The sequence below is a fragment of the Carlito syrichta genome, unplaced genomic scaffold (genome assembly GCF_000164805.1).
Source record: "Carlito syrichta isolate Samal-C Ts95f unplaced genomic scaffold, Tarsius_syrichta-2.0.1 Scaffold288153, whole genome shotgun sequence".
Lineage (NCBI taxonomy): Eukaryota > Metazoa > Chordata > Mammalia > Primates > Tarsiidae > Carlito > Carlito syrichta.
The window spans coordinates 420,464-439,577 of NW_007232249.1; the positions used below are offsets into that span (position 1 = coordinate 420,464).

Here is a 19,114-nt window from a genome sequence, read left to right on the forward strand (position 1 = left end):
CCTCAGCCTCCCAAAGGCACGGGATTACAGGCTGAGCCACCAAGCCCGGCTGGCTTTTTTTTTTTCTTTTGAGTTGGAGTCTCACTCTGTCACCCAGGCTAGAGTGCAGTGGCATGCTCACGGCCAGCCAGCCACTACCTGCTGAGCTCAGGTGATCCTTCTGCCTCAGCCTTCCAAATAGCTTGAACTACACGCGCGCGCTACCATGCCCTGCTTATTTTTTAAATTTATTGTAGAGACGAGGTCTCACCAAGGAGCCCAGACAGGTCTCGAACCCCTGAGCTCAGGCAACCCTCTCTCCTCGGCCTCCCAAAGTGCTGGGATTACAGGCTTGAGCCACCATACCCAGCTTGCCCTGTAAGATCTTAAGGAGTCATGCAAGGCTCGGCCTTTGGAGCCCTAGTCTGAGGGGTGACTTTGTGAGTGGAGGGCCTGAGAAGCCTCTCAGAGGCTCAGTACAAAGGAGCACTACTCAAAGGTAGAATCAGATCGTGGCAGTCAACCAGAACATTTCTTGAAGTTGGAGATGGGCCCATGTGGATCTGGCCAGCCCAGCCCTGGCTTAGCAGTTCTTTGCCTCCAGAATGACCTCGTGCAGACCATTGGTGTGAGTGCAGCACTAGGGGCAGCCGGCGTGGTGCTCTGGGGGGACCTGAGCTTCTCCAGCTCTGAGGTAATATTGACCCCTTCAGCCTGCCATGTAGCAAGTGCTGGGATCCCAGGGTCAGGGAGAGATCATAGGGCAGGAGTATTGACACATCCTTTTGCTTCTCAGGATGAATGCTGGCATCTCCATGACTACCTGGTGAGCACCCTAGGCCCCTATGTGAACAACGTGACCAGGGCAGCCATGGACTGCAGTCACCAGAAGTGTCATGGCCATGGGCGCTGTGCCCGGCGAGACCCAGGACAAATAGAAGCCTTTCTGCACCTACAGCCAGATGGCAGCCTTGGAGATTGGGAGTCCTTCATCTGCCACTGTTACTGGGGCTGGGTTGGCCCTACCTGCCAGGAGCCCAGGCCTGGGCCTAAGGAAGCAGTACAAAGCCAGGAGTCCCTGCCCTAGCCCCTTCTTTTCCTTGCTGCCACTTTCCCAGTACTGGAGTGGCTCTGTCCTACTCTTTCTCTATTCAGCTTATGATCAATCCTCCCAAGCACACCCCACTTCCACTCCACTTTCCTTAGGATCTTTGAGGAATGGAAAGGGCCAGAAAAAAAAACAACAACATAAAACCAGAGGCTCAGGTGGGCACAGTTACTCATGCCTGTAATCCCAGCACTTTAGTAAGTTGAAGTGGGAGGATTGCTTGAGCCCAAGAGTTTGAGACCAACCTGGACAACATAGCAAAGACCTCATCTCCACCAAAAAAAAAAACTAGTCAGGTGTGGTGGCAAGCGCGTGTAGTTCCAGCTATTCGGGACGCTGAGGTGGAAGGGTTGTCTGAGCCCAGGAGGTTGAGGTCGTGCCACCACACTTCAGCCTGGGTGACAGAGTGAGACCCCAACTCAAAAAACAAAACAACAAAGTTCTTTTAAGACCATCTGACTTTTCATTACAAGGAAGCAACCCTAAGGAGAGTCAGGTTCCAGTTGGCTAGGGTTGTCAGCCCAGGGCTTTGTGTCTAGACCTCACTGCGTCTATGGAGAGGTCACAGGAGACCTGTTTAGGGGCAGATGGGCCCCCAAGAAGATCTTGGCTAAGGTCTGTAAAGTGCTAAGCTGTTATCTGTACTCTGCTTTCATCATAAAGTCACTTTTTCCTCTGCTGTCTGAGGTTTGGCTGTTCCTCGTTCTACCAAGCCCTATACCCTTTCCACAGTCCCCAGACCCAGGCAGCCCTGTAGGCCTCGTCACCAGTGCCTCACGGCAAATGTCCAGAGATGCCGGTCCTGCGGCGGTGCTCCACCGGGAGAGGGAAAAGTCACAGTTAACGACAGTGCACTTGGCATGTTGCGGAAGGTGGAGGACGTGCTGGGTCGCGCAGGGCATTGTGGGTGCATAGTTCAGCTAGTGCGTCGCCGGCTCGCGGGTCCCAGGAGTAGACTACCATTCCCGTGGTGCTCTGCGCCCAGCCAGCCGGCAGTAATCTGAGCACACAGCCCCCTGGGAATAGTAGTTTCGACCGCCTGGTTTTGAGTCTGAACCGGGTGGCCAAGAACTCGCCTTCCCGGCAGCCCGTTTGGCAGGGCGGGGCGCCTCACGAAGATGGTGGCACGGGCGGCGTGTGGCTCCCGTCGCCTGGCCAAGTCTCAGCGGAGCACACCGACCGGCGTCTCGCTGGTCTGGAGTCCCCACCCTCCGGGTCCCTGACCCCATGCCTCCCGCGCCTGGCTCTCGGCATGCCACGCGCCCGTAAGGGCAACGCGCCCCGGAAGGGCGGCCAGCGCCGTAGAGGAGGTGAGTGGGGGGCGCAGAGTAGCTGATAAGCGATGTGCTGGGGACTTGCATGGATCCCCATCGGTGTCCCCGAGTGCTCTGGAGTGAGGAAACTTCCCCTTGACCAGCCCGAGGCAACTTTCCTGAACTCTGTCGAGGTCGACATGTGCCCCAGCTGGCATTGGCCACGTGCGCGCCCAACTTGAGTTCGCTGCCCGCCGCCTTTCGGGAGCCGGTACTCCCAGCGGTGACGCGGCCAATCCCTCCGGACATCGGTTTTTCTATTGCCTTTCCACCCCAGTGTGAGGTGGACGAACTCAACCGACAGAGCGGGAAGCCAGACCCCTCGCCAAACCCTGATCTTTTCGTGGACTGGACAAGGAAGTAGGCAGGGGGCCTGGCTTGCTCTGGAGAACAGAGAGAGGGGGCGATTGAGAATCTACAGGATTGGGATCTTGGGGGTTTTGGCCCCAGAAGGTGGATGAGTACAGGTATCCTGGAGCGTGAGGCAGTCTTGGGACTCACTTATCAGCTTTGACCAGGAGGCTTTCTTTGTGCAGTAAACACATATGTTTACTCTAGCACACTGGGGTGCTTGCTAGGCAAAACTTTATTTTAAGGAGAGAAGGAAAGCCAGGAGCTGGAAGGAGGAAAAGACCTAGGCACAACCTTAAACTGGTCATCATCCTGATGAGGTTTGGGTGGGGTGATATTTAATAGGAAATGGAACATGTTCGTTAAGTGGAATCAGCCCCAGATTTAGGAAGCAGGAGAGGGGCTTCTTGGGTGAGTCCCCAGAAGTTGGAAAAGAGCATCATGCAGAGGGAACAAGTTGTGCAAGTTGCTGGAGTGACCACAGCAAAGTGGAGCAAATCAGGAAAGGCTGAGCTGCTTTGGCAGGTAGGATAATAAGAGAAGAGGTAAGCATTGTCCTGCACACAAGGGGTGTAAATTCTGAGAACTAGGGCCAGCTTGATTATCAGAATCTGTCCAAACCTCTGCCACAGCAGCCACTTTGCCAGAGTCACTCCTTGCCCTGGACAGAACCCACTCGCAGGAGTGTTCCAGCCCTACTGACCCTGATACTCCTTTGTATTCACCTATTTTCAGGGGCTCATGCAGTCAGGGGTATTTCACTTCCTACTCTTCCCAGGGACAAAGAGGAACTGTGTGCATAAACCCAGGACTGAAGGCCCTGGATGTACCCAAAGAAGCTCAGAAGACAGTATGCTTGAAGCTTGGGGCACCTGTGCACTCCCAGTGGGAGCTAGGCCTGTGGATGGCCTGCTGGGCTTGTTGGCCCACAGCAGAACCATAACAAACCACTGTTTTCTTCTGCTCCACCTAAAAGGTGTTTTTGCATCACTGATATGCAGATGGAAAAACTGAGACTTTGAAAGCTGGACAACTGACCTGGCTATAACCTGTTAAAATGTGGAGTTGGAATTTGAGCCCTGAGTCTGCCTAACTCTATAATATAAGCCCTTGATCCTTGCTCTGCCCACTTTTGGGCATAATCTGGACTGATAGCTAATCTTCACTATTTTCTGCCTGGATATGCCCCTATTCCAGGCTGGTTCACAGGCCCAGGTGGCACTTACAGCCCCTTCTTCTTCTACCTGGCTCCCAGTCTCCTTTGGCTTCAGGTTTCCCTTGCTTGGTTACCTCTATGCTGGGCCAAATGCCTTATGTGATCCAGTAAACAAATCTCTTTCCTTTTTTCCTGCCTCCAGGTTCACGTCACCTGCATCAGCCCCTGTGCCATTCTCCTGAGATTTGATTGTCTCATCTCTGAGAGTGGCCAACATCCTGTCTTGTGGGGTTATCCTGTTGGGTGAGAAACCCCCAGCCATACCTCATCCATGGAGGCAGGCTGAGTACCCCATTCTACCCTCCCTAGGTGCCCGGAGCAGTGCTCAAGCTGACTCAGGTTCCAGTGAGGATGAGGCAGCCAGTGAAGCCCGCAGCAACACCAGTGAATGTCCCAGCCTTCTCAGTACCACTGCAGAGGATAGCCTTGGTGAGAGTGGGTGGCAGTTTGGCAGAGGTTCAGTGAGGGCTCCGTGGGATGAGGGCAAGAAGCAGTGCTGACCAGCTGGCCTTGCAGGGGGGGATGTCGTGGATGAGCAGGGCCAGCAGGAAGACCTTGAGGAAAAGCTGAAGGAGTATGTGGACTGCCTCACAGATAAGAGGTACCCCTGGCTGCCAGCTAACTCCTACACCCAGGTCCCTGCTCAGCCCATACCAAGTGTTACCAATGGAGGGCTGGTCCAGATGAACCCCTTTCTCTACCCTCCAGTGCCAAGACCCGGCAAGGTGCTCTGGAGAGCCTGCGCCTGGCCCTGGCATCCCGCTTACTTCCTGATTTCTTGCTGGAGCGACGCCTCACACTGGCCGATGCCCTAGAAAAGTGCCTCAAGAAAGGTTGGACCTGGGTGTGTGTGGGAGACTGAAACTGTGCAGGTACTGATCCTTGCTGCATGGGCTGACTGGAAAGTATCCCACAGGGAAAGGTGAGGAACAGGCCCTGGCTGCTGCTGTGTTAGGCCTGCTCTGCGTGCAGCTAGGCCCCGGACTCAAGGGCGAGGAGCTGTTCCACAGCCTGCAGCCCCTGCTGGTCTCTGTGCTGAGTGACAGCACAGCTAGCCCTGCTGCCCGGATCCATGTGAGTGTTCCCGTGCCCCGTGAAACTCTTCCTCCACCTTATCCCTCAGCACAGTGGTGGGTTCCAGTCTTCAGGCTTTCCTACTGTAAGCAGAGCAAGCCCAGTGGCTAAGAACCTAGGCTAACCCCCGACCATGGCCTGCCTTTGCTGTCTTTCCAACAGTGCGCTTCTGCTCTTGGCTTGGGCTGCTATGTGGCTGGTGCTGACGTCCAGGTGAGTGGCCTTTGGGCACAGATGATAGAGCACCTAGGCCCATAGCTCTGTCCCTGAGCCCTCCCCTGCCTTTCTTTGCTCCTAGGACCTGATCTCTTGCCTTGCCTGCTTAGAAAGTGTTTTCAGCCGGTCCTGTGGTGTGGGTGGCTCCACAGTACCTGTGGTCCCTGCCAACCTGCATGGCCTGCTCTGTGCTGCCCTGCAGGCCTGGGCATTACTGCTCACCATCTGCCCCAGCACCCACATCAGCCACATCCTCAACAGGTAAGGGCAGCTGCCCACTGGGAGTAGATGGGGATCTCAAAGAGGCCTCCAGCTCACGCATGTAGCTCAGTGTGCCCTTTCCCTAGGCAGATGCCCCGGCTGCCCCAGCTCTTGTCCAGTGACAGTGTGAACCTGCGGATCGCTGCTGGTGAAACCATCGCGCTGCTCTTTGAGCTTGCCCGGGGCCTCGAGGTGTGAGGGATGGAGTGGGGGATGCTTGCTGACACTACCTGCCCATCCCAGGCTGATTGTAGGGGATGCCACAGAAAACAGAATAGCTTGAGGTTGTCATGGGAAAGTGGCACAGACTCCTGTGCTAGGTACTATGATGGGTGTCCTGAATAGAGGCCCATCAGGGATTCAGAGAGCCCAAGCAGAGAAGCGTTCTCAGTGAAAGGAGGGGTTTGGGCAGCTCCATATTGCAAGCTAGTAGAGCTCAAGCACCCAACACACCCTCCATCAACCCCATTGCAGGAAGACTTTGTGTACGAGGATGTGGAGGCTCTCTGCGGTGTCCTGCGCACTCTGGCCACTGATAGCAACAAGTACCGTGCCAAGGTCGACCGCAGGCGCCAGCGCTCTACTTTCCGTGCTGTGCTGCACTTCGTGGAGGTGTGTGTGAGAACATGTCCTAGCAAGAGTTTTCCAGGCATAACAGCCAAGCCCAATCATGTTGGCCCCTCTACCCTGCAGGGTGGTGAATGTGAGGAAGAGACAGTCCGCTTTGGGCTTGAGGTGCTCTACCTGGACAGCTGGGCTCGGCAACGGGTCTACACCGCCTTCAAGGAAGTGCTGGGTTCCGGCATGCATCACCACCTCCAGGTGAGGGGATGGACAAGGAAGGGGCACTTGCCTTGGCTGCTTCAGACAGGCCTGAGCTTACTGTCCTCTTTGCCCCAGAACAATGAGCTACTTCGTGACATCTTTGGCCTGGGCCCTGTGCTGGTGCTGGATGCCACTGCCCTGAAAGCCTGCAAGATTTCACGCTTTGAGAAGGTTTGTACCCTTGGGCACCTTTATCTTCCTACATTTCTCTGTTTCTCAGAGGTCTGGAACTCTGTAGGGCCTGGAGGAGGAGCCCTGGGCTTCCCCTCTCCCAGCTCACCAGATCATCACTCTTTGCCTCCAACCCTAGCACCTGTACAATGCTGCTGCCTTCAAAGCCCGGACCAAGGCTCGAAGCCGGGTGCGGGACAAGCGGGCAGATATCCTGTGAAGCAGGACCAGCCAGAGAGAAGACTGTCCCTTGGCCCATGTTTTTAACAGACGACAGTGCAACAGCTGGTTTCTACCAGTAATTGTCACTTTATTTTTTTAATGCCAAAACCAAAAACAGATATGGGATGGGTGGCTGAGGGCCAGGACACTTGGGACTCTGGCCCTTTTGTCCCTGCACTCAGCCCTGTGCCTCTTTCTGCTTTGTCTCAGGCCAGGCCAAATGTATGCCTGACTCAGGGCTCTGGGACAGGCAGCAGGGGGGGCTGTCCCTTTTCTTTCTCAGGCCTTGCTCCCTTGGGATGACCCACTTCCTAGACAGATGCTACCACAGCAGGAGGGGAGGTAAAGCTGCCTGGAATGAATTTGTGTGTTTATTTTTAAAGATTATTAGAGATAATTAAACAATGCTCAGCCTTCTGTGGTCATGACTCCTGGATGTTTCTGTCTGCTCTCCCTCCCCATCTACTACCCCAGGCTTGGGTCCAACTGGGTCTTCCCCATCTCTCTTATGCCCTCCACGACAGTATCTCCCTAGGTGATCTCCCTACCCAGAGCCCAGCCTGTCTTTGAGAGCTAAGGCTGGACACTCCACTGGGAAACCTGGCAGAGTTTGGGTGACTTCTGTGGGGGCAGCTATTTCTGGACTTCTGAACCTGCTATCTAGGGGTGGCCAGAGGATGCCGACAGGCCACAGGATGAGCAAGAAGGCTGATGTCCCTTCTGACCACCCCAAGGAAGGCTTTGGCCCCAGAAGGCTTGGCTAGGCCTGGCCTAAAGAAGTCAGGAAAGGCAGACAGCTGTGGAGTCACATTTGACTCTTGTACAAAAATTTCACCAAGGAAGTAGTATCAGTGTGGCGGCAAGCAATAGGAGAAACCTGCCCACGGTCACTTTATTCCCCACACAAAGATCCCAGACCCCAGGTCCCAGTGGCATCTCAGCTGGGTGCTTGGGCTTCACTGGAGTTAAGCCTTCGCAGCTGGCTGAGGCTGGCCAGGCGGAGCTTGAGTAGCATCTCCTCCTGTGTGCGCAATGTGTGTGCCAGGATGCGCAGAGATTCGCTCTGCAGCACTGTGAATGAATAGATGGAAGTGGGAGATGGTCAGACCATGTGCCACTCCATGAGCCCCCACCCAGTCCAGCGTCAGGGGCTGCCCACAGACCCCGCCACCCCAGCCTTCATTACTGCAGCATCTGCAGTTGCTCCTTCCAACTGCACAGAAGTGCCTCCCGGTCTCCACTGCTTTGCCCTCTGTTCCTACTGGCCCCCTGCAAGACCATACCACTCAGATAGACAGCCAGGAGGGCCAGGGCCAGGCAGGTGAGCACAAGCAGACCCAGCAGCAGCAGGAACCCCCCGCGTCCAAACACAGGGCTGCAACCAGCCAGTGAAGGTGGCAGAACACCCAGCACTTCATCCCACGGCCTCCCATCTTCAGCCTGATACAGGCGCAGTGTGCCTGCAGGGCAAACAGGATTATCAGAAGGGTGGTGTTTTCCTTCCCTTCCCCAGTTCATCCATCCTGCCTCCCTGCTCCCTCCTCACCTCCACTGTGTAGGTCACTGATGGACTCCACTTGGTGCAGGCACACCTCCTGCACATGATTGGGGGCCAGTGGCTCCCTGCTCCTCTGGCTCAGCATCATGGGTGCCATGGTGTCTGCAGGGGAAGGATGGGGCTGACTTAGCTGGTAGCAGGTCAACCCCTTTCTCCCAGGTGGCTTCAGGCAGTAGGGATTTGGGGAGGATGAGGATACTGGGGCTTTTGGATCCAAATACCCTAAAACATTCCAGAATGGTCCTTGATTTGGATACAGTATGATCCCAGACCTCTACAGCCTGCTCTGAACAGTGGCAGGAGATAGAATCAATTTCCTACCAAGCACCTCAAGGACTTTCAGGGATTCCTCTGTGCATTTCTAGCAAGTAGTTGATAGACTTGCAGGACTAAACCCATAATGAATGGACTTCAGTCATGTCTTCTATCAGTTTTCCCTGCAGACCCCTGAATTGTTAATTAGACCAGACCCAATGCCTGGGGGCTTCTGGACAGAAAGCCCAGTTCAAACTACTGGTACCTTTCCCTCTTGGCCTTGGATCTTCATTCTTTTAACATGCTCAGTGTGATTCTGTTGTACTGTAAACCCTGCTGTTTTCACTCAACATCATTGCTAGAGACTCTTCCTTATTAGACTGTTTCACATCCTCTGAGGTCTCTTCCTTTAGGCATCCCTTTGAGGCTGCTTGGGCACTTAGGTTGTTTCCAGTTTCGTTCTGAAACTAATAAACCTTAGGACATCCACCATTGAGTACGAAGGGGTTTCCCAATTTCCTCATAGTTAAGGATAATTCTCAGAAGTGTAATTATTGGATCTAAGAGCAAAGATTTATGTTTGTATGTACGTTTTATTTGAGTTGGAGTCTCTGTCACACAGGCTGGAGTGCAGTGGCACACTCACAGCCACCGCAGCCTCCACTTACTGGGCTCAGGTGATCCTTCCATCTCAGCCTTCCAAGTAACTGGAACTACAAGTCACTACACCTGGCTAATTTTTTTATTTTATTGTAGAGATGAAATCTCACCATATTGCCCAGGTTGGTCTTGGACTTATGGGCCAGGCAATCCTCTCGCCTCTACCTCCCAAAGTGCTGGGATTATAGGCATGAACCACCGTGCTTGGCAATTTTTTTTGTTTGTTTTCTGAGTTGGAGTCTCACTCCATCGCCCAGACTGGAGAGCAGTGGCAGCTCCCGGCCACTGCAGCTTGACTTGCTGGGCTCTGGCGATCCTTCCGCCTCAGCCTTCCAAGTAGCTGGAACTACAGGCGCATGCTACCACACCTGGCTAATTTTTGATTTTATGTAGAAATGAGGTCTCACCAAGTTGCCCAGGCGGGTCATGAACCCGCGGGCTCAGGCAGTCCACTCACCTCAGCCTCCCAAAGTGCTGGGATTACAGGCTGAGTCACTGAGCCCGGCTGGCAATTTATTTATTTATTTTATTTTTTAAGTTGGAGTCTCCATGGCCTAGGCTGGAGAGCAGTGGCACACTCATGGTCACCTCAGTGTCGACCTGATGGGCTCAGGCGATCCTTCCACCTCATCCTTCCAAGTTGCAACTACAGGCATGCACCACCATGCCTGGCTAATTTTTTGATTTATTGTAGAGATGAGGTTTTGCCAAGTTGCCCAGGCTAGTCTCAAACCCATGAGTTCAGGCAATCCTCTCACCTTGGCCTCCCAAAGTGCTGGGATTATAGGCATGAGCCACTGCACCCGGCCGATTGACTTATTTTTAAGACTTTTAAGTTGTGGTTAGATTTTTTAAAGCTGTTATCAAATTGTCCTCCAGAAGGACTGTCGACAGCCCTCAACAGGATACACTGCCACCAAAATGGGCTGAGCACGGTGGCTCATGCCTATAATCCCAGCACTTTGGGAGGCTGAGGTGAGAGGAATGCCTGAGCCTACGGGTTGGAGACCAGTCTGGGCAACTTGGCAAGACCTCATCTCTACCAAATCAAGAAAATTTAGCCAGCCATGATGGTGTACACCTGTAGTTTCAGCTACTTGGAAGGCTGAGGCGGAAGGATTGCCTGAGTCCTGCAGGTCGAGGCTGTGGTGGCGGTGAGCATGCCACTGCCCTCCAGCCTGGGCAACAGAATGAGACTCCAACTCAAAAAAAAACCCCAAAAATGTATTTACATGCACACACATATATGTGCTAATTTGAGAGATGTGAAATGGCCTTTCTTGACTGATTTCATGGGTTTCTTTGACTAGGGAGCCTGACCAATATAGGTGATCCTTCCACCTCAGCCTTACAAGTAGCTGGAACCACAGGCGTATGCCACCATGCCTGGCTAATTTTTTTAATTTACTGTAGAGATGAGGGCTCACCAAGTTGTCCAGGCTGGTCTCGAACCCCTAAACTCAGTCAATCCTCTCTCTTCTGCCTCCCAAATTGCTGGGATTACAGGCATAAGCCACACCGCACCAGTGTGTATGACTTCAAAGTCCTTGCCTGTTTAGTCACTGGGGTCTGTGGTGTACTTTTCTTGTGATTTTAATTATTTTCAGATTCATCAAAGTGTTTACTTTGTGATTTCTAAATATTTAATTATATTTTCTTCTGACTGTTCTTGACTTGATTTTTTAAAATCTTGGTCCAGATGCCAAGCTAGAGGCTAGGTAATGTGTGGGAGGTCACTGGTGAGGACACCTTCCAATAGAGGCAAGGGTGGCCTTGCATTCTCTGGGTCCATCGCTCTCAGGACAACAACCTTCATCATTTAGTTGAAATTGCCCCTTGACAAGAGCAAGTAAAACAAAAACTAGTGCTGCTAGTCATTATGGATGGTGGGTTGAAGGTCATAGGAAATTTCCTCTTTGCATTTTGCTGTGCTTTTCTCACACTTTCTAAATTGAATGTGGATTCTGTGTGTTACAGAATAAATGCATGTTAAGTGTTATTGTTAAGACTCCAAAAAGAAGGTAAACATTTTCCCCTACCAGGGGCCAGGCCCCTCCTGTGCAGTGTAAAATGTTGAAAATATGATGAGAAGAGTTGGCCAGCAGGGCCAGGCTGGGTTGTAGACTAGAGCTGGAGCCATGAGCAGCTGGTCCTGCATCCTGGCCAGCATTGGGCCTGGAGCTTCCTGGATTCCTGCTGCCCTCACCCCTCTCAGCCTCAGTACTTAATATTGTAGTGGAGCAGTTAGGTGAGTGACTGCAAAGCTTTTGACTAGCCTGAGTCTCAGTCTAACCAGGCCAAGAGATGCCAACCATAGCCAACTGAAAATATTTGTGGCCGGGCTCAGTGGCTCAGCCTGTAATCCCAGCACTTTGGGAGGCTGAGGAGAGTGGATTGCCTGAGCCCATAGGCTCAAGACCCACCTGGGCAACTTGGCGAGACCTCGTCTCTACAATAAATAAAAAATTAGCTGGGCATGGTGGCATACACCTATAGTTCCAGCTACTTGGAAGGCTGAGGCGGAAGGATCGCCGGAGCCCAGCAGGTCGAGGCTGCAGTGGCTGGGAGCGTGCCACTGTACTCCAGCCTGAGTGACAGAGTGAGACTCCAACTCAAAAAAAGAAAAGAAGATATTTATTAGCCAGGCATGGTAGCACATGCCTATAGTTCCAGCTACTTGGAAGGCTAAGGTAGAAGGATCCCTGGAGCCCAACAGGTCTACGCTGGAGTGGCCATGAGTGTGCCACTGCACTCAAACCTGGGTGACAGAGTGAAACTCCAACTCAAAAAAAAAAAAAAAAAATATTTAGGCCCAAGCTGGGGGAGGCTGAAGGCCTATTTACTTCCTAGTCCCTTGGCCAGGTACCCAAATGCTTTCTGGAACCACTACCCACCCCTAATGCCAGCTTCTTCCCTCAAGAGCTGAACTGGCCATGCAACTGCCCAGATGCCCACACCCACTTGGGCACAGCCTATAGTTGACCCACACCTTGCTAAGTAGCTTCCCCAGTCTCTCTCTGCTGTCCCTACAGGGGAAACTGGAACAGGGCCTGAGGTGAGGAGGGATTCCAGGCAAGACAGGCTCTTCCTCCATACACAGGCAGTAGGTTCCTGGAGCTGGGACGTGAAAATTGGTAACTAGTCAAGACAAGTCAGTGGGACAGAGGGTGGGTCTCTCCATGGTCCACAGGGTCCCAGGACTAGGCTTTGCCCTCCCTCATGGTCACCCACTCCTACCTTCTTGAGTCTCCTCAGGCATGGCAAGTAGTGGGCAGTTAGGGGGCCGATGAGGGTGCTCAGCAGCAGGACTGAACAAAGGCAGAAGTGGCTCCTCTGAGAGCCTTGGGAAGGCCTGGCCGCCTCCCAGCCTGGGCCTAAAATAGGCCTGAGCTCAGTCCACTAGACTATATTTAGAGGGGGCAGCTCTCAGCCACGGGAAGGGGTGGGGTGGCCCACATGGGCCAGTCTGGACTATCTACCTGGTAAGGAGCCCAGTACAGGTGCTCGGAGGTCTTCTTGGGGAACCACACCACTCCCATACTCACAGAGGCCTCGAGGCCATCATCCAGAATAGCAACCTCAGATTGAGCAATGCCCCAAGTGGTAGTCAAGACATACAAAGGGAACCTGTTATGCCACCCCTCCAACCCTGAAGACCCCTACCCACAGCCATCATCTCTCCTGCCAGCAAACGTGGTACAAATACCCATCACTGTGTGTGTCTCCTTTTGGGAGTGTCGGAGCCCAATGTCGTGAGGGCTATGCTAGCTTCCACAAGTGGGCACTCACACACACAGCACCCATGCTGGCCAGTGGCTGGAACCGGGTACTTCTGAGGCCAGGGTGGCACTTCTATTACTAAGTGTCCAACCTTAAGTAAAAATAGCCCTTCTCTGTCCTCAGTTTGCTCATCTGTAAAACAGTAACAGTGGTTCCTCCCTGGCAGAGTACACTGAGAACCATGTGTCTGAAGCACGTAGCACAATGCATGTCTTGGTCCTCCCTCTTTCCCCTTCTCTACAAGGACATACAAGTCACACATGGTCATGTATGGATGCATATCACCACTAATCCTCAATGGGGGCAAAGCAAGCCTGGACTTTACTTCCAAAACATCCCAAATCCATCACTCCACTGAATCACATTGGCCCCCTTTATGTTCCTCAAGCTCTGTAACTTGCTCCCACCGCACTGACTTTGCAGTGGCTGTTCCCACCTGTAATGCTCTGCTCCCAGATAGTCCTGTGACTGGTTCCTTCTTGCCACTGAGTTCAGATGCCACTCCTTCAGTGAAGCCTTCTGCTCAGTCTTTTCACATCACCCCCATCTTATTTTTGTCATAGCACTTAGCCCTTAAATTATATTATGCAAGGCTGGGTGCGGTGGCTCAAGCCTATAATCCCAGCACTTTGGGAGGCCAAGGCGAGAGGATTGCCTGAGCCCAGGGGTTCAAGACCAGCCTGGGCAACTTGGTGAGACCTCGTCTCTCCAATAAATCAGAAAATTAGCTGGGCATAGTAGTGCATCCCTGTAGTTCCAGCTACTTGGAAGGCTGAGGTGGAAGGATCATCTGAGCCCAGCGGGTAAAGGATGTGTTGGCTGTGAGCGTGCCACTGGACTCCAGCCTGGGCGACTGGAGTGAGACTCCAACTCCCAAAAAAAAAAAAATTATATTGTGCAGAATGTACAATGCATGTCAGCATTCCCAAACACCCTACTCAGACACGGAGAAACCACCTTTAATCCTCACCACACCAACCTTGGACAGGAGAAACTCAGGCCTTCAGACCACTAGAAAGGTAAGACCACACAGCAAGGTCTAGGAATAGGGTTTTCTGCTGGGGCCATTCCAACTTCGGCTGATAGTGTTTATTGCATTATTTTAGTACAGTCGGCCTGTCTCAACCCACCCCCAACAGCCCAGCCTGTTCACAGCTTTCTGCTCACTGCTCAAGAAGAAGGGGTCCGTCTTCCAGTGTGGGCCCTCCAGGTACCTTGCCAGGTCTGGTCGTTGTTCTGGAGCCTGGCTTCTCTGCCCCCTCCCTCTTGGTGGGATCCTGCATCCGGTCTGGACCACCCTTCCCGGGACTACATTCAAGGGTTATCCTGTTAATAAATATGCCCGCGCCACTGCCCTTCAGTCAGGACCTGTCGGTTGGTGTCTCCGTTGCCAGGGACCCCAGTGTGCCTGGCCCCAACCCGTTGGTCTCCCAGGGTCTGGGTGCCCCCTCTTCCGCCTGTCATCTCCCGCCTCGTCCCCAGCGTGGGGACAGCCGAGTCACCACTGCGCGGCGCTGCGCGGCCCCCTCTCGGCGCGCGGCTCAGAGGCGTGTGTCCGCCGATTGCGGCCCTTCCTCCGAGACTCTGGGGGCGGCGGGCGCAATGCAGGCTGAGGGCGGCACATGCGCAGGGAGTTCGCCCCTCCACCGCCGCCCGGCTCCACCAGCTGCAGAAAGTCCCGGTACCAGAGTTTGGGGCCCGACTGCAAGGCGGGCGTAGCCTCCTCGACCAGCGCCAGCCGTTCGGCCTGCGCAGCGCTCAGCACGTGCAGCGCTAGGCGACGCAGTGGCTGCGAAAACCCTTGCTCGACAGCAGCGCACAGGTACACGCCTGAGTCCCGGCGCCGCAGCCCGCGCAGCAGCAGCCCCCGTGCGGTGGGCACGGCGCGCTCTTCCGCCGGCACCTGCGGGGGTGCGGGAGAGTGAGTCGGGAATGTCGGGGTCAGGAACCAGGCTTTCTAGCCCGAGCAGGAGACGGGGGAAGCAAAGGGTCATTGGGAGTCGAGGGGGAGCGCGAAAGGGGCGCCTGCAGGTGCACACTTGGAGGTCGGGTGCGTGGAGCTGGTGGTCTTCGAGTGAAGATCAGAACGGGGCGGAATTTACATGAATGTGGGGTCGGATCAGGAACCTCAATAGGCGGGTCGAGGGCGGGTCTTCCCGGGGAAAGGTGGCAGCTTGGGAAGGGTCAAGAGCGTGGTTGGACAGAAGGGGGCCTCACCGTGATATGGAGTGCAGGTAGGAGACCAAATTGGACAGGGCGGGTAAGGGTCTGGCTGGGCGGGACCTCGTTGGGCTGGACTTCACTAGATGTGAAGGCCAAGGGCTGCATTGGGCAGGGCGGGGTCTGTCCTGGACATGGGGGGCGGGACATAAGCCTGCTGGAGAAAGGCGGAGCAAGGCTCACCCGTGTGTGGGCTGTCTCCCCAGTGCGCTGGAAGGTCCACTCCACGCGCGCTTGCAGAGAGCGGGGCTCACACTCCAGAAAGGCGTTGCCGCCCTCCACGCCGAACACCTTCCGTTCCAGCAGCGCAGGACGGGACGAGTCTTGGGGCCAGGAGAATGTCAAATTCAGGCAAGGCAGGACTGGTGTCTTCAGGGGCTGAGGGTGGGGGCAGATGGGACACTCACCGCCGGAGCACAGAGTGCTGGGGTCGCCATTCCTGACGTCTTGCCGCCGGAATCGCCTGGGGGAGAACATTGGATCCTCCATGAGCCCTTCTTCCAGCCCCGGGCAGTGAAAGACCCTTGTCTCCCTCCCAGCCCCTGACCCCGCCCACCTCTTGGCACTGGGCTGGAAGCGCGTGCACGCGACCCCGTCCCAGGCGCAGTAGGGGTCACGCGCCAGGCAGCATTCGGCGCAGGCGCGACCGTGGGCGGCGCAGCGGTGCAACGCGATCTGGGCCACCGCGCTCCGCGAGGCTACGTACAGCTGGTGCTAAGGGGCACGAGGGGCTGTGGGCTATCCGAGGGCGGCCCCGCACCTGCCTCCCGTCGGTCAGGAATCCCTTCTCCCACATGACAGATGGGGACACTGAGGTCTTACTCAGGTCAGTCTAGCAAAGGCAGAGCCTGTATTCAAATCCAGGGCTGCACACTACCAAGAGGGACCGGAGGTTGGGACACCCGAGGCACAGGCTCAGTCCACCCACCCCCAGCCCCATTCTTCTGGTCACTTACCCTCTTGGAGGAGATTTGCATGCTGGTGACAGCGGCTGAGTCCTGAGAGGGAGGAGGGGCGTTGGGGTCAGGGTTTAATGGGGCGGAGGGACCCTGGGCGACTTGGCGGAGAGGCCTCACCTCAAATACGTGCAGCTCCTCCAGGAGCAGCCCCTCGCCGCTAGACCTGCTGCCCTTGGGTACTGAGATCACCTTCAGCACTGTGCCCGCGTCTGCAGGAGTGAGAAGGGGGAATGGTCACTGGTGTTCCCCAAGAGCTAGGGCTGGGGTCTCCCCACCTTTGGGGCCTCCACTCAGAGCGTGGCTGGGTCATGAAGGGGTGAAGAGTGTGGATCAGCACAATAAGGGCAATACCCAGAAGATGGGGCCACAGCCCAGGAAAAGATGGCGATGTGACTGAACAGGGAAAGCTCCCACTATCAGGCCATGGGATCCTGTGGGTCATTGTGGAGGGACCCTGACCTGTGCCAATGAAGAGGACGTCATAGTGTCCGTCAGCAGCAGCTACCCGGTCAGCGGCAATTTGGGTGAAGGTGTACCCAGATCCCACTTGTATGAAGAGGGGGCGCCCCCCAATTGGCAGGATGGAGTTGTACATGAGGGGGTGGTTCCGGGCAAACTGGATGACGTCATCAGGGAAGTCCTTGGTGGAACTGAAGATGCCAAAGGTCTTGCTGGGGCACTGGGGGGTGGGAGGAGGGAGGCACAGCAGGGATATAGGTATGGGGGCTTGATGGGCAGCCCTCAGTGCGAGGCCTCTGTGAATCAGGGAAGGGGACAGAGCACTGTCCTGGGGATTTGAGAGAGGAGACCCACCCTTGCCTTGGGACGTCTGAGGGGGGAAATGTGGTCTCCTCAGAAGCCCTGTCTCATGTAATGTCCCATCCATAACAAAAAAAGAAAACACATTCACCAAGAAGACCTCAGGCCGAGTTCTCAAACTCTTGAGGCTTTAAAGTGAGTTGTGGCAGGAGTCCCTGGGCTACTACTACGCACCATGCCTGGCCGCGGGTAGGGGACGCGACCCTGGTACGACACCCATTGGTGTGTGGGCCCCTCCTTGTGAGCAAAGGGTCCCAGGAAGGCCCGACGCACATCGTTCATGCTGTACACGCACACTGCAGAGCCCTGGAAGATGCCGCTGCAAAAGACAAGAGCAAGGTGAGGGAGCCCAGCTGACCCTGTCCTGGGTGCCCTATCTCCCACGCCCGCTCACCTGGAGGTGGAGAACACAGCATAAAGCAGCGGAGTCCTGTGGTCCCGCGAGGACAGCAGAAACACGTCCTCTGCGAGGAAGGGCCTACTTGAGGGAAGGTACAGAGCCCCAGTGGCCAGCCGGTGCTCCTGGAATCTGCACCCGTCTTCCTCCCCAGTCTCATCCTCTACTCCTGATACTCACGGAGCTGGTCGAAGTGAGTGTCGCCCTCGTCGCCAGGCGCCGAACACACTAGCCGCGCCTTCAGGAATGTCGTCCACTTGTTGACCAGGCTGCGCTGGCCGCCCACGTCATTCTGCCAGGAGGATCCAAGCGATGAGAGCGGGACCAGGATGGGGGGGGGGATGGGGTCGTCGGGTGTCACCCAGGGACTCCTCACCCGGCAGATCTGGCCAACGCGGGACACGGACAGACGTCCCAGGGCCGGCACCGCCTCCACCGCCGACTCACGAAAGAAGAAGTAGATTTTGTCGTCGTCTGGGTTCTCGCTTTCCGGGATCCAAAAGACCTTAACAAATTTGGGCTCTGGTCGCAGCAGGAGGCGTGGGGTCAGCAGGTCCTGGCCCTGACCTCCTATACGGGACCCATATGTCGCCTCCCCTTCCTCTTTTGCAGGAGGTAGCACCCGCGGCAGCATCTGACCACCCAGTTTCTAGGACCGAGTTCAGTTGGCGCTTCGCGCGGACCCAGTCCAAAGGACCAGGGCCTGCAAGGTAAGAAGCAACCACGAGAGGGCAGCAAAGACCGTGGCTACGGGGCACGCGGGCGGGCCCGGCGGCCGCTGACCTCGCTCCTCAAGGTAGCCAAGACCTTTGGGCCAGGCAGGGAGGAAGATGGGGTATCCAGTTTCACCTTCATTCATGAATCTTCCTCTGTAACAGAACCAGATGCTCCCCACTTCTGCTTCAAATCCTTCTGCTGAGTCCCACTAGGCTAGAATAAACTACTGGCACTCTTGACTGTCCAAGCCTCTTATCATTGCTAGCCCACGAATCTATTCCTTTGCTTGTTTCTGCATCCGGGCCTTTGCACTAATTCCCTCTGGCTGCCATGCTCTTTCCCCCATTAATCTCTTAGGCTTTGAAGATTAGCTCTTACCTCCCTTCAGCTGAGTGGTTTCCTTTCCCTAACCCCTCTACCCATCCAGTCTCCTTTTCTCTTCTTCTCTATTCCTTACTGGCCTCATGGCCACTGGAAGTGATCTCATCATGCATTTGTTCCGAGATCTGTGAATTCATAGAGGGCATGCATCATACCTGTCTTGTCTGTCCCTGTGACCCCAAGGCCTGGCATGAAACCTGATTATGGACCTGACTGCCCCATTGTTCACTTTACGGGCCCTATTTGGCACCTGCTGCCCTGTGGGAGGGTGACGGCCTCTCCCACTAGCCCCACCAGCCTCTCACCGTTGAGCCAACGGGAATCATGTGGCTCTGTTCGGAGACTCGGACGCTGGCCCAGGCTGCGAAAGATGGTAAAGTCCCGGCCCATGAGGTCTGCTGCCACCCCTGAGTATAGCTCCTCCCCTGCAGACAGGGCAAGGGCTGCTCAGCCAAGCTGAGGGCTCTTGGGTGAGATGGCCTAGGGAGTTCCCAGAGCTCTTGGGGAGTCAATGAGGCAATGGGGGATCCTCAGAGCTCTTGGGGGCCCTAGAGCTTTGTAAGGTTCTGGAGTTTCTTTTTTTTTTTTTGAGTTGGAGCCTCACTCTGTCGCCCAGACTGGAGTGCAGTGGC

At 55.1% G+C, this 19,114-nt stretch overlaps 4 protein-coding genes across 10 annotated transcripts in view; 2 read left to right on the top strand and 2 right to left on the bottom strand.

Moving 5' to 3' along the window:
* HYAL3 (hyaluronoglucosaminidase 3) overlaps window positions 1-1,318 on the top strand; it is a 6,824-nt gene extending 5,506 nt beyond the window's left edge. The window contains exons 3-4 of one of the 3 annotated variants that reach the window (XM_008053424.2): window positions 584-673; window positions 776-1,318. In XM_008053424.2, coding sequence (XP_008051615.1) covers window positions 584-673; window positions 776-1,066 — 381 coding nt within the window. In that variant the 3' untranslated portion in view covers window positions 1,067-1,318. The remainder of the gene's footprint in view (window positions 1-583; window positions 674-775) is intronic. The other 2 variants (XM_008053425.2, XM_021710120.1) reach the window with 2 other exon arrangements.
* A 701-nt stretch (window positions 1,319-2,019) lies between these two features.
* Window positions 2,020-7,164, top strand: IFRD2 (interferon related developmental regulator 2). 2 transcript variants are annotated; one of them, XM_021710115.1, is made up of 13 exons: window positions 2,020-2,397; window positions 4,277-4,396; window positions 4,484-4,568; window positions 4,676-4,800; window positions 4,884-5,041; window positions 5,204-5,254; window positions 5,340-5,518; window positions 5,605-5,710; window positions 5,993-6,130; window positions 6,212-6,340; window positions 6,419-6,514; window positions 6,654-6,767; window positions 7,020-7,164. In XM_021710115.1, exons 1-12 carry the CDS (start codon window positions 2,340-2,342, stop codon window positions 6,732-6,734), a joined length of 1,326 nt encoding a protein of 441 aa, XP_021565790.1. In that variant the 5' UTR covers window positions 2,020-2,339; the 3' UTR covers window positions 6,735-6,767; window positions 7,020-7,164. The 2 variants fall into 2 exon arrangements, with proteins under 2 accessions (XP_021565790.1, XP_008051620.1); XM_008053429.1 differs by having other exon boundaries at window positions 6,654-7,160.
* Window positions 7,165-7,673: 509 nt separating this feature from the next.
* Window positions 7,674-12,748, bottom strand: LSMEM2 (leucine rich single-pass membrane protein 2). Its single transcript, XM_008053430.2, has 5 exons — window positions 12,666-12,748; window positions 12,447-12,517; window positions 8,283-8,396; window positions 8,020-8,196; window positions 7,674-7,807 (listed from the first exon to the last, which is right to left on the bottom strand). The coding sequence occupies exons 1-5, from the start codon at window positions 12,746-12,748 to the stop codon at window positions 7,674-7,676; spliced, it is 579 nt and encodes a 192-aa protein (XP_008051621.2).
* Window positions 12,749-13,932: 1,184 nt separating this feature from the next.
* The window catches only part of SEMA3B (semaphorin 3B), a 9,154-nt gene continuing 3,972 nt past the window's right edge, over window positions 13,933-19,114 (bottom strand). For 2 of the 4 annotated variants that reach the window (XM_008053432.1, XM_008053431.2), the window contains 12 exons: window positions 18,788-18,907; window positions 17,761-17,906; window positions 17,565-17,676; window positions 17,382-17,451; window positions 17,162-17,306; window positions 16,628-16,847; window positions 16,286-16,377; window positions 16,166-16,207; window positions 15,766-15,923; window positions 15,617-15,672; window positions 15,393-15,532; window positions 13,933-14,892 (listed from right to left, as the gene is read on the bottom strand). In XM_008053432.1, coding sequence (XP_008051623.1) covers window positions 14,488-14,892; window positions 15,393-15,532; window positions 15,617-15,672; window positions 15,766-15,923; window positions 16,166-16,207; window positions 16,286-16,377; window positions 16,628-16,847; window positions 17,162-17,306; window positions 17,382-17,451; window positions 17,565-17,676; window positions 17,761-17,906; window positions 18,788-18,907 — 1,706 coding nt within the window. In that variant the 3' untranslated portion in view covers window positions 13,933-14,487. Of the gene's footprint in view, window positions 14,893-15,392; window positions 15,533-15,616; window positions 15,673-15,765; window positions 15,924-16,165; window positions 16,208-16,285; window positions 16,378-16,627; window positions 16,848-17,161; window positions 17,307-17,381; window positions 17,466-17,564; window positions 17,677-17,760; window positions 18,088-18,787; window positions 18,908-19,114 lie in introns of those variants that run through there. The other 2 variants (XM_008053435.1, XM_008053433.1) reach the window with 2 other exon arrangements.

Excerpts from the sequence above, each read along its gene's own strand:
- LSMEM2 (XM_008053430.2), bottom strand. The coding sequence starts at position 12,748 with ATGGGAGTGGTGTGGTTCCCCAAGAAGACCTCCGAGCACCTGTACTGG. Across the intron at positions 8,397-12,446 it reads GCCTGAGGAGACTCAAGAAG|ACACCATGGCACCCATGATG; the intron begins GTAGGAGTGGGT and ends CTTCCCCTGCAG. Across the intron at positions 7,808-8,019 it reads CCTGGCTGTCTATCTGAGTG|TGCTGCAGAGCGAATCTCTG; the intron begins GTATGGTCTTGC and ends ATTCATTCACAG.
- IFRD2 (XM_021710115.1), top strand. The coding sequence starts at position 2,340 with ATGCCACGCGCCCGTAAGGGCAACGCGCCCCGGAAGGGCGGCCAGCGC. Across the intron at positions 4,569-4,675 it reads GACTGCCTCACAGATAAGAG|TGCCAAGACCCGGCAAGGTG; the intron begins GTACCCCTGGCT and ends TCTACCCTCCAG. Across the intron at positions 5,042-5,203 it reads GCCCTGCTGCCCGGATCCAT|TGCGCTTCTGCTCTTGGCTT; the intron begins GTGAGTGTTCCC and ends TCTTTCCAACAG.